The 15,504-nt window shown below is 42.9% G+C and overlaps 1 protein-coding gene across 2 annotated transcripts in view; it reads right to left on the bottom strand.

Moving 5' to 3' along the window:
- RASGRF2 (Ras protein specific guanine nucleotide releasing factor 2) overlaps positions 1 to 13,888 on the bottom strand; it is a 249,645-nt gene extending 235,757 nt beyond the window's left edge. For both annotated transcript variants that reach the window (XM_063083210.1, XM_063083216.1), the window contains exon 1: positions 13,601 to 13,888. In XM_063083210.1, coding sequence (XP_062939280.1) covers positions 13,601 to 13,888 — 288 coding nt within the window. The remainder of the gene's footprint in view (positions 1 to 13,600) is intronic.
- Positions 13,889 to 15,504: the final 1,616 nt, after the last annotated feature.

Below are 15,504 nucleotides of genomic sequence, written 5' to 3'. Positions count from 1 at the left end.
AGCCTGCTGGTTAAACTCTCCGTTGTGTTTTTTATTTCGCTGAATAACTTCTTCAGTTCAGCAAGTTCTGCTACATTTTTTTTCAGGACATTGATTTCCTTGTATATTTCCTCTTTCAGATCCTGTATACTTTTCCTCATTTCATCATGATGTCTAGCTGAGTTTTCTTGTATCTCATTCAGTTTCCTTAGAATTATCACTCGAAATTCCTTGTCAGTTATTTCAAGGGCTTCTTGTTCTATAGGATCTAGAGTATGAGATTTATTATCTTTTGGTGGTGTATTTTCTTGATTTTTTGTATTTCTGGTGTCTTTTTTTTGGTGTTTATTCATTGTGGCAGGGGTTTCACAGTCCACCAGTTTGAGACTAATGACTAACTAGGATGTTGCTGTGGTTGCCAATTTGGTATGGCTCCCGCCGTGACTGCTCAGTTGGCCTCTAGTGTCTTGTGTGTGTGGTTGCCTCAGGTCTTGGGCTTCTCCGGGGATCCACCTTTCTGGTCAGCTTGTACTCTGCTGGGTTGGTGGATCACGTACCACAGGGTGTGTGATCTCTGTTGAGCTTTCACTTTCTGTACAGGACTTCTCCCCGTTCCGTGTGCTCTGGCCCAGACTGTTAGATCGTGCAGTGGCGACCCCACCGGGTGTGTGGTTTCTGTCGAGTCTCCGCCTCCCTGGCCGCACGTCTCCCCCCTCTGTGCACACTGTGCTGGGCTGGGGTGTGTCTTCTGCACCCCTCGTCTATCAGCTGGGCCTTCAAGACCCTGCTCAGCACCGCCTCGCCCAGGAAGTCTACCAGGTTTCTGCTAGGCACAGACGACCGGTCTCTCTGGGTGCCTTTGTAGCACTGTGTAGATCTTTCTCGGGTCTTGTTCACCTTTGTATCCCCCCGGTATAAACCGAGTCTAGTGCCCGCCTGCAGCCTGCTCTCCTGCAGGTTCAAGCGGACCTGGGAACTCTCCTACCACACTATTCCCAACCAGAAATTCGTTAGGCTTTTTTCCAAACTGGTGGTCGCAGAGATGGTATCTGCCTCCCAGTAAAAGGAAGTTTACCGGGCCGGAGTCCAGGGTGTGGTGGAGTGACAGTCGGCCCGCCCGTACTTCCTAGCCCTCCCAACACTGGTCGGGACGCCCCACACCCCCAGCCCCGCCAGAGAACCGCGGAGGGAGTGGGAGAGGAGGCCGGCCCGCAGGGTCCGGAAAGCCCCGCGCCAGGCCAAGCAAATGGGCTCAGTGATGGCCGAGCAGGGCGGAGCTGCCCGCACCTGGGAAAATGGAGGCAGCACCGGGGCAGTGAGTGGCCTGGTGGTGCAGGCGGGAGCCGCGTGGGCATCCACCCCCCGAACAGAGCTGTGCCAGGGATCACTCACAGTGCTGTGCCAGGTCGGGCGCTCGCTCTGTCTCTGGTTTGTTGCCTTCCGTGTTCTCGGTGCTGCCGCCTCGGGCTGTTCAGTCGCGGCGCCCCTCGGGCGCTCCCAGGAATCTTCTTTAATGCCGGCCTGAAACCTCGAATCCTGAATAGGGCAGCTGGCCGCCTTCAGCGCGGCCCCGGCCTCCGGGATCCTGGCTGCATCCACAGCAGCCCTGGCGCCGTGTTCCCTGTTTCAAGACTCGCTTTTGCAGCTAAGAATCAGTTCTTTTCCTGCTCCACACTTCAAAGCTGTTGCCTGTAAATGAGGCAGCCTCTCCTGCCGGGGGCAAAGTGGCGTTGAGCCCCCACGACCGGCCAGCAGCAGCAGTCCTCCCTTAAGAGATGGCCAGAGGAAGGTCCACAAGTTTCCCGGCTGCCTGAGGCCCAGTGGCCACCTTTTCCACCTCAGCTACTCCGCACCAGCCGCCGCAGCCGCCGCCATCTTGACCGGCATTTGCTAATTCATAAATGTGCAGAGCCCCAAGCCTAGGAGGCCAAGCAGAAAGCAGCAGCTAGAAGGCTCGGGACAGTCTCATGGAGCTGAGGAAATTAAGGAGAAAGAGTTGTGTAAACAGCCCAGAATTCCAGGTTCCTGGAAAGGCTGTACATGAGAAAGGGCAGACAAAGTAGAGGAACTCGCAAAGCCTGACACCTAGCTTACCGACTCAGTCCCAAGATGGATAATGAAATGCCTCCTCACACTAATGCCTGTGAGAAAGCAAAAGTAAGTCCTCTCTGAAGGAAAATAACACCATCCAGGGCCTCAAATTACCCTATGGTTTTCATACAACATGCCCAGCATTCAGTCAAAATCACAAGGCACAGAGGCAGCTATTAGTTTGCTGCTAAGTACTTACTGAAACTGACTCTTAAAGACTTGTGATTCTCTGGCCTGAAGTTTCTATTTTATGATGGATCAAGTCAGACTCAAGAATTAACAAGGTGTAAAGGGCCAAAACCTTGTTTGTCAAATGGAAATGGTATATTCAGGAACATAGCTTTACATTTTTAAAAAAAGTAGCAAGTGTCCCTCTGGGGGAAACTTCATCCCCCACTCTGCTACCTGCACCAAAGCCACTGGCTCAATGAGGTTTGATTCACAGAGATTCCCCAAATGCCTGTTTCTGGTTGGTTCAGCTGAAACCCTGTGGTGTCCACTGGGGTGCTGTATCTATTCAGTCTCTGGGGTGCTGTATCTATTCTCTCAGCGATGCAGAAGCAGAAGCAGAAGCAGATGTGGTTGCTCCATTCAGGGGGCAGAACTCAGCCTTTTGGCAGCTGCCAATGGCACAGCTGTTTGGGCTGCCACTTGGAAAAGATTGGCAGATTAAGGAGACCCTTCTTTGGGGATGTGAACCTGGAAACAAATCATGGCTACCTACTGAACAACCTGGAACACTTAAGGAGATGCTCCCAGTAAGGACAGCTTCTCTGATGGGACCAACTGGAATCAAGACGCTGATCAACTCTGACTGTTTCTGATGCAGAGGCTACTACCTCATGGCAGACTTGTGACTCCTGCCAAAAACTGACCCATTTGCCTCACAATGATAGAGTCATATCCCCTTCCTGCTCCTGGCAGAATTGGCTATATCAGATCTTTGAACCCCTCTCAGGGCTATCAGTGCTGTCTCATCACTGTTGATACTTTTTCAGGTTACTGGTCAGCTATTTCCAACCACACCATTGTGGCTCTTGAAACTAATCTGTGTATTCAACAAAGGACTGAGTGTCCGACTCTCTCTCCCTCGTCTCTTCCTGGTCCATACACTTTAGTAAGGCAGTTTGGTCACCGAACGCAGCTATGCCCAGTAAGGGAATCGTCTTTTCTTGGCCACTTCCTGGATAATGACCAGGACAAAAGGGGTGGAGGATGATTACAGAATATTATGCAGACATGTTTTGAAAATTGAGGATACTGTCTTGACCATCTGCTGGGCATGACACATTTTCTTTCCCTAACAGCAACCCCAGGACAGCCTGGTTGTCACACCTTCCAGGTGGCAGCATAACTGAAAGGAGGCCTCAGGGATTCAAACTTAATTCTACTTAAGTTTTATGGAGTGCCCTTGTCTCTCTTGTGCCTGACACCTTCCAGATGAAAAGTCGAGGCGTGAGTAGGGGATGATTGGAAAAAAGATGAAGTTAGAGCTACTGGAATGGGACACCCAGACTTTGTGGAGGTGGAGGAAGAGCAACAACCCAGTACCTGGGAGGGAACACCTTAGACCCCAGAAGGATGATTTTTTTGTCTTATAGAATTGCCCATGGAGGCTTCCTCCAAAAGGGAAACATCATGGCGTGGCAATCCCAAGCTGCTGCAAGCATACTCTGTGTAGCTTACTGTTGGGTCTTCTGTGATCTGTCTGACTGCTTTGACCACAATTTGATCTATCAGAGCAGCACAGGAGGGCCCCAGCTCCTGCACCTGCTACACAAAGCAACTCCAGATGTTGTTTTCATCCCCATTCATTTCATGGGCAGACAAAGGCCATAAAGAAAAAGATAGATAACTTGTAGTACACTAAAGTTTTAAACTTCTGTTCATCAGACACCATTAAGAGAGTGGAAAGGCAAGCCACAGCAGAAGAAAATATCTGCAATCCATATAGCTGACAAAGGACTCAGATCTTCATGTATATTAGGATAAACAATGTGAAAGTCTCATATTCAGCCATTTTTGATGTACAAAAATGGCAACTCATATAGTTTAACTTAATATTTATAACTCCGATGAATTAATAAGTCAAGACAATTTACTAAAAAGCAGGTAAAGTTTGTACAAGCACTTCAAAACAGAAAACAATCGAATGGTCAATGAATACTTGAAAAGGTGTTCAACCTCATTATTCATCAGAGAAATGAAAATGAAAAGCAAAATAAGATGCTTCTACACATCTATTAGAATGCTTACAGCTAAAAAGATTGATAACACCAAGGCTTAGCAAGGATGTAGAGTGACTGGAATTCTTATATACCACTGGTGGGAGCATGAATCGATATAACTACTTTGGAAAACGGTTTAACACTAATTATTGAAGCCAAATATACGTACGCCCTATGAACCAACAATTCAGTGTTGAGTATATATGAGTATACTTGACAGAAATGCACACATGTATGCACACCAAGGCTTGTACAAGAATTTTCATAGCAGTATTATTTGTAATAGCTCTAAATTGGAAACAGCCCAAATGTACATCTATAAAATGGATTTAAAAATTGTTGTACACTCATCCAGTGGAATACTGCAAAGAAATGAAAAGGAATGAACTGCAACATCCAGCAACATGGATGAATCTCACAAATATGATGCTAAGGGAAAGAAGCCTGGCTCAAAAGAACTCTTACTGCCTGACTCCATGTAAATGAACTTCCAAAACAAGCAGAAGCAATCGATGCTGTTACAGGTAAGAATGGTGGCTACCCAAAGTTGGGGTTGTAAAGAGGAACAGACAGGAGGCTAGTTTCTGGAGGGCTGATCATGTCAAGTGCTTGATCTGGATGCGGATTACAAAAGTTTACTCACTTTGGGAAAATGCATCAAGTGGCACACTTATGATGTGTGTGTTATTCAAAAGTATACTACACTTTGAAAAATAGGTTTATCTTTAATTTATTGTTAAAAATGTTAAATAATTTTTAAATGTTAAAGTATTCAAAAGTAAAGAAAAATTATGAACAGAACCCTAAGCAGTACAGGAGGCCATACAGGGCCAGAGGACAGAAATCATATTATTGTAGAGATCTTATAGATAAGGTGAGGCTATAAAACTGCTACTGAAGGAAGAGAATGTGGCTTATGATAACAAATAAGAATTAGCTTGGTGAAAATAGCATTAACTGGCTTGATGAAGGCATTAGATGTGTCAATAACAATGTCTATCACACCTACTTTCCATGGAACCCCCTCTCCCCATCCACAGCCCCTGCTGTTTGGCAGCTAATCCATGACCTGGTCAGAGGCCAATGATTTCATGTGGACCCAGAATATGAACTGAGACAATCAGATTCTGTCTCACAAGAATATGAGCCAGAATATACTGAGTGAGTAAGAGATGCTGCCGTGAAAACCGAAGCAGAAAAAAGGGGCCACAATGTTGAGTTGGTACCATGCGGGGTATGGTGATCTGAAGTTAGGAGAAGCACAAGCTATCAGGAAACAGAACCAGTGAGGACCACAATGGCATAAACATACTGAAACACAGGCCACCCAGTAGCAACTTCCAAAGAACAGCCAGGAACCGATAAAGGCAGAGCTCTACTCACCCCTCTGCTGCCTGACAACATTCCCACCGCCCCACCCACACACACTCAGATGTGACCATTATTCAAGACAACTTGAGTTCATCTCTCTCCCTTGCAATCAACAAGGTCTAAAGCAGTCTTATGACAAAAACCAACTAACTCTAGAAAAGTTTAGCAATACTAGGAAAAGCAAACTACACACTTGATTAATAAAGCCTCAATAATTGCTTTAAAATAATATTGACTAGCTGATAGGTTTCAGAATTGATCTTGAAAGATGGATGAAACACTGGTTTATAGATGATGTTCTCACTGTTACAAAACTGTGCGAAGTACCCAGTGAGAGGAAGCATTAGTGGCATCAGTGGAGGATACTCCCATCCTTGGCTCTAAATAAGATCACTGCACAACTGCAGGAGTTTGGTAAATGTACTTCAATAAAGAAAAGAAGATCCCTCAGTAAGAGAATCACCAATAAGCTAATTTTCCCCTGTAGTGGAGTCAAATCATGAAAATATCTTTATACCATGATCATGGTTAAACTGATTTCAAACTTTCTTTTCTTTAGGATTTAACACTATGGAACTTATTTAAAAGCTAATTCCACCACCTTTATGTCTTCACAACTATTGCCATAAGTTTTTCCTTTATTATAACATCAAAGAAACAAAAAAGATGACTGCCATTATAACAACACACATTATAACAGAAACACATTACAAGCTCTTTCCAAGATAGTTCTTTTCAGAGCTACATGTACTACAACCTTCAGTGCCAAACAAGTACTAAGCCAAAAAGGAAAAAACCTCCTCGTTTACAAGTGAAATAATACAATGTCTGGAACTTGCTTTAAAATAGTCTAGAAAAAAATGTATGCATGTTGGGAAACAGATATAACAAGAAATGGCAGAAAATTGAAGATGATGGGTTGAAGCCAGATGATGGGTATATTCACGTTCCCTAAACTATTCTATTTTGCGTGTGTTAAATTTAAAATATTTTTCAAAACGAAAGAAAGGAAAAAATGTCCTAAGTGATTCTAACAGTGAAAATAAAAAGAAGAAAATCAAAGAAGAATTATGTTAGAAAGGAGTAATAAAAATAAGGCTGACAAATGTGCTATTTACCATGTGCCAGGCCCTGTGCTAAGAGCATGGCCTGGATTATTGCCTGTAAGGATCCCCATCTTCCAGGCAGGAAACCAGGCTTGGAGAGAGAAATGACCAAGATCATATAACTAGAAAATCAGAGCTAAGGCTGAAACTCATGCACTCTAACTCCTGAACTGACCCATACACAATGGTACTACCTCACCTGGAAACCGATATTCTTAAAGTTGAAAGAAAGCAGATTCATGTTGGATATGAGCAGCCTCCTGTTCCCGTGAATCACTGACTTTATCTCACACTTTCTTTTGTAATGAGTTATAACGTTATATAATGAGCCTTAGACCAAGTTATCACCTTCCTATTCCCACATTTCTAACTCCAGGACACCTCCTAGCTTTCGAATAGTCCCTCTGTTTGAAAGGTCTAACCTCACTGTTTACATTAGTCACACAAACAGCATGGGCTCATAAATGCAGTTCAGGAAATAAAGCAGGCATTGTCTAAATTAATCAGACGATGATAAAATAAGGCATTTCAGGAACCTGAAAATAACACAAAATACCAGTAACCAGAGTCCTTCACATCCCTGCTGTTTCAATCATCATAGGTATCAGCAATGTCATATTGATAAGTATCAGAAGGGCTAAAAAAAAGTTGTGGGCTTTATTCTTAAAAATAAAGGACTAAAGGATCAATAAATTTTATTTTTAACCATAGCTTCTTTTACATCATTTTGTTTGTGTCTTCTCAGATCTTACAAGAATTATAATTCTCATTAACTTACTCTGATGCTATAAATTGTTCGCACATAGGCCTCCCCAAGTCTGTCTCATTTCTTCCTTTACAGTTCAAAAAGAAAAGAAATAACATATTATTTAAATAAACACAGATCAACTCAAACTTGTTATTGTTTTCCTGCCTTTCCCTGAAAGTATATTTGGGGCATTCTGCAATCACTGTGAGGAGTGTTAGGGAAAATTATTTGAATTATCTTTCTTTGAATCTTAAGTTTTTCAGATGCCAGTAAAAAGGAAAACTGAGAATGCATGCTGTCTGCATCTCTGCTCTACCTACTGTGCCAATGTTTCTGCAAAAACAACAACACCAAAAACCTGCTATTTTTTTTTTCTAAATATACACACAATTACATTTTAATTCCTTGGGCAAAAACACTAACATATATCCTTTGGTGGAACCAAATTAATATATTTATAACTTCTCAATCAGCTAAAATTTGAAAGTTACATCAAAGAAAATGTAATAAGTAATTTTGGAATAATGGTTAGTTTTTAATATATAGGCCTAATGTTATAAAGTTATCAAACACCACAGTGCTATGTCAATACTCAAATATTATTTCTAGTTTCATTTAACTATTAATAAAATTTTACTGCATACAGTCTTTATTTAAGTAGACTAACTTCAGAGAAGAATTTACACCATGAAAATTTAACAGAATCATTACACATCCTTAGGCCTGAAAAATAAGGTTCCCCAAATTGCAGACAGATTGGATTTATAAATCGCACCTTGAAATGTTAATGATACAAATAAAAATCTGAACCACCAATATATATAATTGTATAACAAATGTTTAATATTCAATGGTAGAAGGTAGCAAACTTAATAAACACCACACACACACACACACACACACACACACACACACACACACACACATCCTTTCTTATAGGACAAATGAACAGGCATAAATACACAAAGCCACTTTAAAATTGTGAAAATTAGGATGTAAGACCTGAGTAGATCAGACCAGAATTGTTTGTCTATCTGACTTATTTCATTACTAAACAATCCTAAAGACAAAGTTTTTCTATTCCACAAAATTAAAATTATATTGACTATAGTATGCATAAATAAGGAGTATTGGAAAATGTGGGAAAAATCGATTTAAAAAATAGAGTCTGCATTAAACAGACAGCAATATCAACAAATGTTTTAACTAACTATTAACATTTGCTTGCTAAAACCAGAAGCATTTGGTTATCACACATGCTATAACTCCTATCATCACCCAGTGTAAGGAAAATATCTCTGTTTTTAATTCACAAAAGAAGGGAAAAAATTATGTTATCACACTACAAATATTTTCCTTCAGTTAATACTGCATTTAGTTGTCACTTATTAAAACCCACGGAAAAACACGTGTCACAATAAAAATGCATTTTTATGCACATCTGTCACATCAAAGATTTTTCTATGTTGAATTTGTAACAATAATTACAATAATCTAAATGGTAAGATTTAGTGTAGACAAAATTAACATAACTAAATTTTGCTAATTCACAGGTTATTTTTCTCCAATTAACTTTAAATGTTAGGACAATTACAAAGTTCAAGTCATAAATCATTTCTATTCCTAAATTATATTTTTAAACATTTTATAAGATTTATCAAATATCTTTATTCCAGTTTCCCTTTATTTCTGTACAGTAAGCAAAAGTTGAATAGAAAATATTGAGTTGGTTATGATAGATCAATTAAACAACATGAACTAGAATGAAAATCTACCATCTACACTCTCCACCCCCAACAAATATTTCAGGGCTTGCATGCAGCTCTGACTAATTCGATAAAATGATTAAAATCCTCTGCTTGTGGTCAGGTTAGGAAGGCTAAAATGACTGTCTAGTAATGAAGTGACAGGGGGAAATCACATAACCTTTAATCCCTTTAAAATTAAATCAACATGTTTAATTCAGCACAAATATGATAAGAATCTACTTTTTTAAACCTCCAGAGCTAAGGAGATATTCCCCGTCCGCCACCCCCCCACCCCCACCACCAAAAAATACAGCTGAAATCAGGCTGAATACAACATTTAATACTACCAGGAAGATAAGTATAAAGATGGCTTTGCTGCTGTACATCTCTCCTGCTAGCAGGCAAGAGAGATATAGCTACTTAAATAGACCAGACTAACTAGGGTGTATACTTTCACCTTCAGTACAAATATTTTTAAAGGTCCCCCATGAAGTAAAGAAATGCCAGGTAAAATTGCTTCTTTAAAAATAAATCCCATTTTTCTTTGAGAATGTAATGTTCTGTGGTTGTATTTCTCAAGAATTACAACGGCCATTTAAATTGCTTTTAAAGGAAAATAAGAATAAACAAAATATTGATTCACAAATTACAACCCCAACCCCCATCCATCCAAATTTGCCATTCTTGTAGCTCAGTGGATTAAAATCCAGCCTCCTTAATAAGAAACTCTCCAACATTATTTAGTCTTCATATCTGAAGTTGAACTTTGACCATCTCCCTACAACTCTTTGAGCCTCAGTGTTAGCATAGGTAAAGATAAAAGTAAAGATAATAATCATCTCCAAGAGCTGAAGTGAAGTTCAGATTAGTTGCAGTAACGAAGGATTAACACCACGAGCACAGAGCAGAGCCCACCGAAGGCACAATACTTACTAAATTCAAGTTCCCTTTCTCCTTAAACACCTTCACCTGGAATGAAAGGGAAGTTTTTCGTTTTCCATAAATGGAGAGTTTTTAGAAAGAAGTGCCACCCAGACACATTTTTGAGAAAAGGAGAAACCCTTTCGGAGAAAAAGAACCACTTAAAAAAATTTTTTTTAACTGAACTCATCTTGATTACATCGCCATTAGTATCCCAAGGAAGTAGGAGACAGCCTAGCAATCCCCAAGGACTTACTAAAGTGAAATCGTGGGACATTATGAAAAAATTAAACACTGCAAATATTCTTTCAACCTAGGCACATTTCAAAAGTGAAAACCACCTTTCTTTTCCCACTTAACTGGAAACAGTTTAAGACAAAATGCTAAAAAAAAAAACCCTAATTTTTTCTGTTGTCAACCAACTTACTTTTAATTATTATTTAGGTGAAGCAAACCAGTGGGTGTTGTCTTCTTGTAACTTACCTAAAAACACAATTAATTAGAATAAAAAATTATTTGAAAGAGAGGTGGAATTCAAACTATCAATAGTGATCAGAGGCAATTTATAGCAAGAATAACATCATCAACTACTGTATCAAGAATTACGTCATCAACTACTGTAACATAGTGCAACGTGTCGCCCTACAATGTGAATGAAAAGGATGTCTCTGTCAATGACGTAACTATAGTTTTGTGCGTCTGCTGACCTAACTGATTTGTCAGAATGTCCACTTCAATCACCTGCTTGTTCTTAACTTCTCAGATGCAATATTTAGTTTAGGCACTGGGAATCTTATATCTTGTGACATTGGCTTTCACATCCTGTACATGGTAAAAAGCTGTGAGGCCTTAGAAACAGAAGATGCCATTATTGAAAGACAACTTGGATATCATCTTAGCCAAACCCTTAATTTTTATATATTAGGAAACAGAGATTTCATTAACAGAAGAAAAAAGAGGAAACATTAAGAGATTTGCCTAAAGAAGTCACATGGAAACCTGGTGGAGAAAAACTATCTTGCCTCTCTAAGTCCTATTCAAGTACTAACCTTCAACCATGTTTATGGCTTTGAGGAAGATATTTATAGCGAAAGCTCCAGAAGTGTATGTGGAGAAGCAGAACTTGAGATCTGCTCATCTCTACACATCCCCCCTCAACCACACCAGTTTCACAGATCCATCATGTCTCAGTGTTTGAAATGATCTAAGTACATGAGCAACACAAATTAACTGAAAGGGAACCAATTGTATTAACTGTACATTTAAGGTAGAATGTTTCTTTTTGTTCCTTATTTTTACAGTTTCTTCTTAATTCTTCAAACTCATCCAGACACGCAGTGACAGAGAAAAGCATTAATCTGTTAAGCTAACCCAAGTCACAGAAGTATGTCTAACACAAGACAAAATTTGGTAGGTTTCCCAACCCAACTCCTAATCCATTCTGGAATGCTTGCTTCTCTACATCCCAGTTTTATCTACAAACACGAAAGGTTCTAATTTCTCACCTCTTAAAGATGCATAAAATGACTGATTGAGAAATACTAATAACTTCTATGATCATAAAAAGAGAAAAAATTTTTTCTTAAGGTGACCTGTTTAGAACTTCCATTAGAAAGTGTCATGAAAGTCAAACTATTTGGAGATCATGTTTCTTTATTAAAGTATGGTTTAAAGAAAACTATCCTGAAGATGAGAGTCCAAATATTTTCCAATTAGAAGATGCTGGTTTCCATATAATATTGACAGGTCAGAAAGCCATATAAGCTGTAACAACTTCCCATCCCCAGCTCAAAAAAAAAGTGGTTATCTCATAATATTAACATAAATACAAAAAGAACAAATAACATGGAATTAAGTCAATGATATATATTCAGAGTAATTTAAAGTACCCTATTTTATTTTATACATAATACTTAAAAACTTATTAAAACTTATTTAATTTGGTTCCTGTGGGCCTTGGAACATATATCTTTAAAAAAAAAAAAAAATCCCAGCAATAGAAACACACACACACACACACACATCCTGAAAAAAGTCTGTTTCCTCCAAACACTTCTCCCAATTTTAATTCTAAAATGCACTACTTGAAATTTGTTTATATTTCTGCAGTGTCTAATCTACAAAGTTGGAAATAAGTTTTTCAAATAACTCTGAATGTCTCCTCAAAAACCAAAGGCTATATTTAAATTTTCAGATCTATTAATGTTATAACAAGTTTAATTAATTGTCTGTTAATGATTTATAGTGAAACCAAAATGAAAAAAAATAAAACTTCTAGTTAGTCTAGTTTTAACTCGTCTTAATTTTACACATTGTTTTATAAGCTCCAAGGGGTTAGGGAGGCATCTCATGCCTCATTCCACTGCTAGCACCTCCCACAGCCTCTGTGGTTTGCAGTAGATGCTGTTTGGTCTGACTTTCATGGAAAATTCAGCTGCGAAATATTTTTATACAACAGCAAAAACAAATCAGCCTCTTTTTTCTCCCAAGATGGGTATCTAGAAGCGAAGTGAGAACATTTGGGAGCATAAAATTAGTCTGCTTTAATTTTAATAACCAAATGGTGATTGAAAAAAATACAAATTTTCTATATGCAGAAATGGGGGGAGTGAGTTACTAAACCTAAAGGGTATTTCTCCCAACCCCCTCCACCCCTAGTGAGCACACAGCAAAATCAATAAAATTACGACCCAGAATTAAAAGGTTGCATTCATTTTTCAAAGCATTCATTTAAAGTACAGAAGCGTTCTTTTAAAATGCCCACATTTTTAAACATAGCAAGAATGCGGCTATCAAATATTAATCCTGAGGAATATGGATACACGGGTACCTTCATAATTAGACCCAGCAGGTCAAATGTTAGCAAGGTAAACTGACCTCAACCACAAAGACTGATTGAAAATGACCAACAGGAAGTGCCTATCCGTCTTGGGATACCCGCTTGTTCCCAGCACAGCTCGCGGCCAAACATCTGCAGGCAGAGAAATTTATACGCGCCAGCCCGCCAAGGGAGAAACCAAACTTTTCCAAATAAGTTAGCTCCCTCTTGCCAATCTACACCCAACAGGTGTCAACACACGTCACCACGCAAAATCCTTCCGAGCAAGCAATAGGTGATTAGCAGAGAATCTGAAACGAACGACACGACCTCTATCCGGGTCGAGAAAGAAATAAAGCCGGGCTCCTATTCCAACTGATCGCTTAGCATTGGGGTGGGAGGGATGGAGATGGGAGAATCCCTGGATGAAGATGCCGAGACGCATGGAGATGTCCTGCCACTGACGCCGCGCAGGGGATCTTGGAGCACGGTCCCTGCGCTCTGCCAAGCCCCCAGATCCCAGAGGTTAGAACAGCTAGGAAGAGCGGAGGCCCGAGGCGGGGAGACGGGAGAATGAGGGCGCGTGGTACCTGCTTGTCCAGCGCGTCCCGGGCGCCTCCCGGTCCCGCGCCGGCCCTGGGTGGCGCGGGCGCCCGTTCACAGCTGCAGCCCTCCAGAAGGTACATGCCCGCCGGGCGGCCGCTCTGCTCGCCCTCGAAGTAGAAAAGCACATTCTGGTAGAGGGCGAACCACTTCTCGTGCCAGCGGCTCGCCTCGGCCGCCTTCTTGCTCAGGAAGCCGCGCTTGGTGCCCTCCTTGCGCGCCAGGAAGGCCAGGTACAGGGCGTGCCCCTCGTTGTAGCGCACGCTCTTCTGCATGGTGAGGGCGCGCGGGGCGCTCGGACGGCCGCCCGCCTCACCCCTGCCCGGCGACCATCTCCGGGCCGGCTCCCCCGAAGGCGCGCCCGCCCCGGTCTCGGCAGGAGAAGGGCGCCCCCTTCCCCAACGCAGCGCTCAGGGCACCTGGCCCGCCGCCGGGGCGCGGGGACGCGCGGGTCCCAGGGGCGCCGGGCTTGGGCCGGGGCACGTTCTCTGTCCCCCCGCCGCCCTCCCGGCCGATCGAAGCCCGCGGAGCTCTCGACGCCCGCGTGGAGAGTGGCTCTTCGAGGGCGCCGGAGCCGGCCGCCGCTGCGCCCAAAGTTGCGGGAGCCGAGCCCCGCGGCGGGCTGGGGCGGCGCGACGCGCGGCTGCCGGAGGACTGTCCTCGGGCAACGCGCTCTGGGAGACAGAAGGTAAAACGTCACGTGGGAGATCAGCTGTAATCCGCTTGGAGACCGATTTAAAGGGCAAAGTCGGCGCGGCGGCGGCCCCGGGCGCGCGTCCCTTCCTCGCCCGCCCCGGCCGCTGCCTCTGCCCCGCGCGGGGATGGGCAGGATCGCCCGGAGGTGTAGAAGCGCGGCGGCAACACACACCCGCTCACACGCGCGCTCGCACACTCGCGCACACCGCGCGCGCACACACACGCAAATATACACTCATGCACACAGATGCTGAAGAAAGAACTTTTTAAGCTAGCCGTAGTAACGCCATTTTGCAAGGCACAAAACATTACCCTGGTTAAAAGTCCCTAGCATAGGAAAAGTACAGCCTGAGGTTGAGACCAGATAACGAACAGGATATCTGTGGTTATGCACCTGGGCCCCGGCCCGAGGCAAAGGGCGGATAGTTCCCAGAAATAGACAAGTCAGTTAAAGTTTCAAGAGTGCCCCTCAGCTGTTTCAAGGACTCCCAACAGTTTCCAGGGTGCCCCTCAGCTGTTTCAAGGACTCCCAACAGTTTCCAGGGTGCCCCTCAGCTGTTTCAAGGACTCCCACCAGTTTCCAGGGTGCCCCTCAGCTGTTTCAAGGACTCCCACATAACCGAAGCTCACCCCAGGCCTTATTTGAACTGACCAATTAAACTCGCTTCTCGCTTCTGTACCCGCGCTTATTTGAACTGACCAATTAAACTCGCTTCTCGCTTCTGTACCCGCGCTTTTTGCTATAAAAAGGACCCAGGAGCTCCACTCGGCGCGCCAGTCTTCCAAAAGACTGTGTCGCCCGGGTACCCGTGTGTTCAAATAAACCTCTTGCTGTTTGCATCCGTCTTCGTGGTCTCGCTGTTCCTTGGGAGGGTCTCCCTGAACTGACTGACTACCCACTTTGGGAGTCTTTCATTTGGGGGCTCGTCCGGGATCGGAGACCCCCACCCAGGGACCACCGACCCACCAACGGGAGGTAAGCTGGCCAGCAGTCGTTCTGTGTCTCGTTTCTGTGTCTCGTTTCTGTGTCTAATCCTGTGACTCTGACTGTCTTTCTGAGTGCGCGCATTTTGGTTTCAGTTTGTTCCGGGTTAGTCGCTCTGGGAGCGAAGTGCGGGTAGCGAACAGACGTGTTCGGGGGCTCGCCACCCGGCAATCCTGGGAGACGTCCCAGGATCAGGGGAGGACCAGGGAC

This window comes from Cynocephalus volans, chromosome 2, assembly GCF_027409185.1.
Source record: "Cynocephalus volans isolate mCynVol1 chromosome 2, mCynVol1.pri, whole genome shotgun sequence".
NCBI classification, from domain to species: domain Eukaryota; kingdom Metazoa; phylum Chordata; class Mammalia; order Dermoptera; family Cynocephalidae; genus Cynocephalus; species Cynocephalus volans.
The sequence above is the reverse complement of the archived record's forward strand: the minus strand, read 5'-3'. Positions and strand labels throughout refer to the sequence as shown.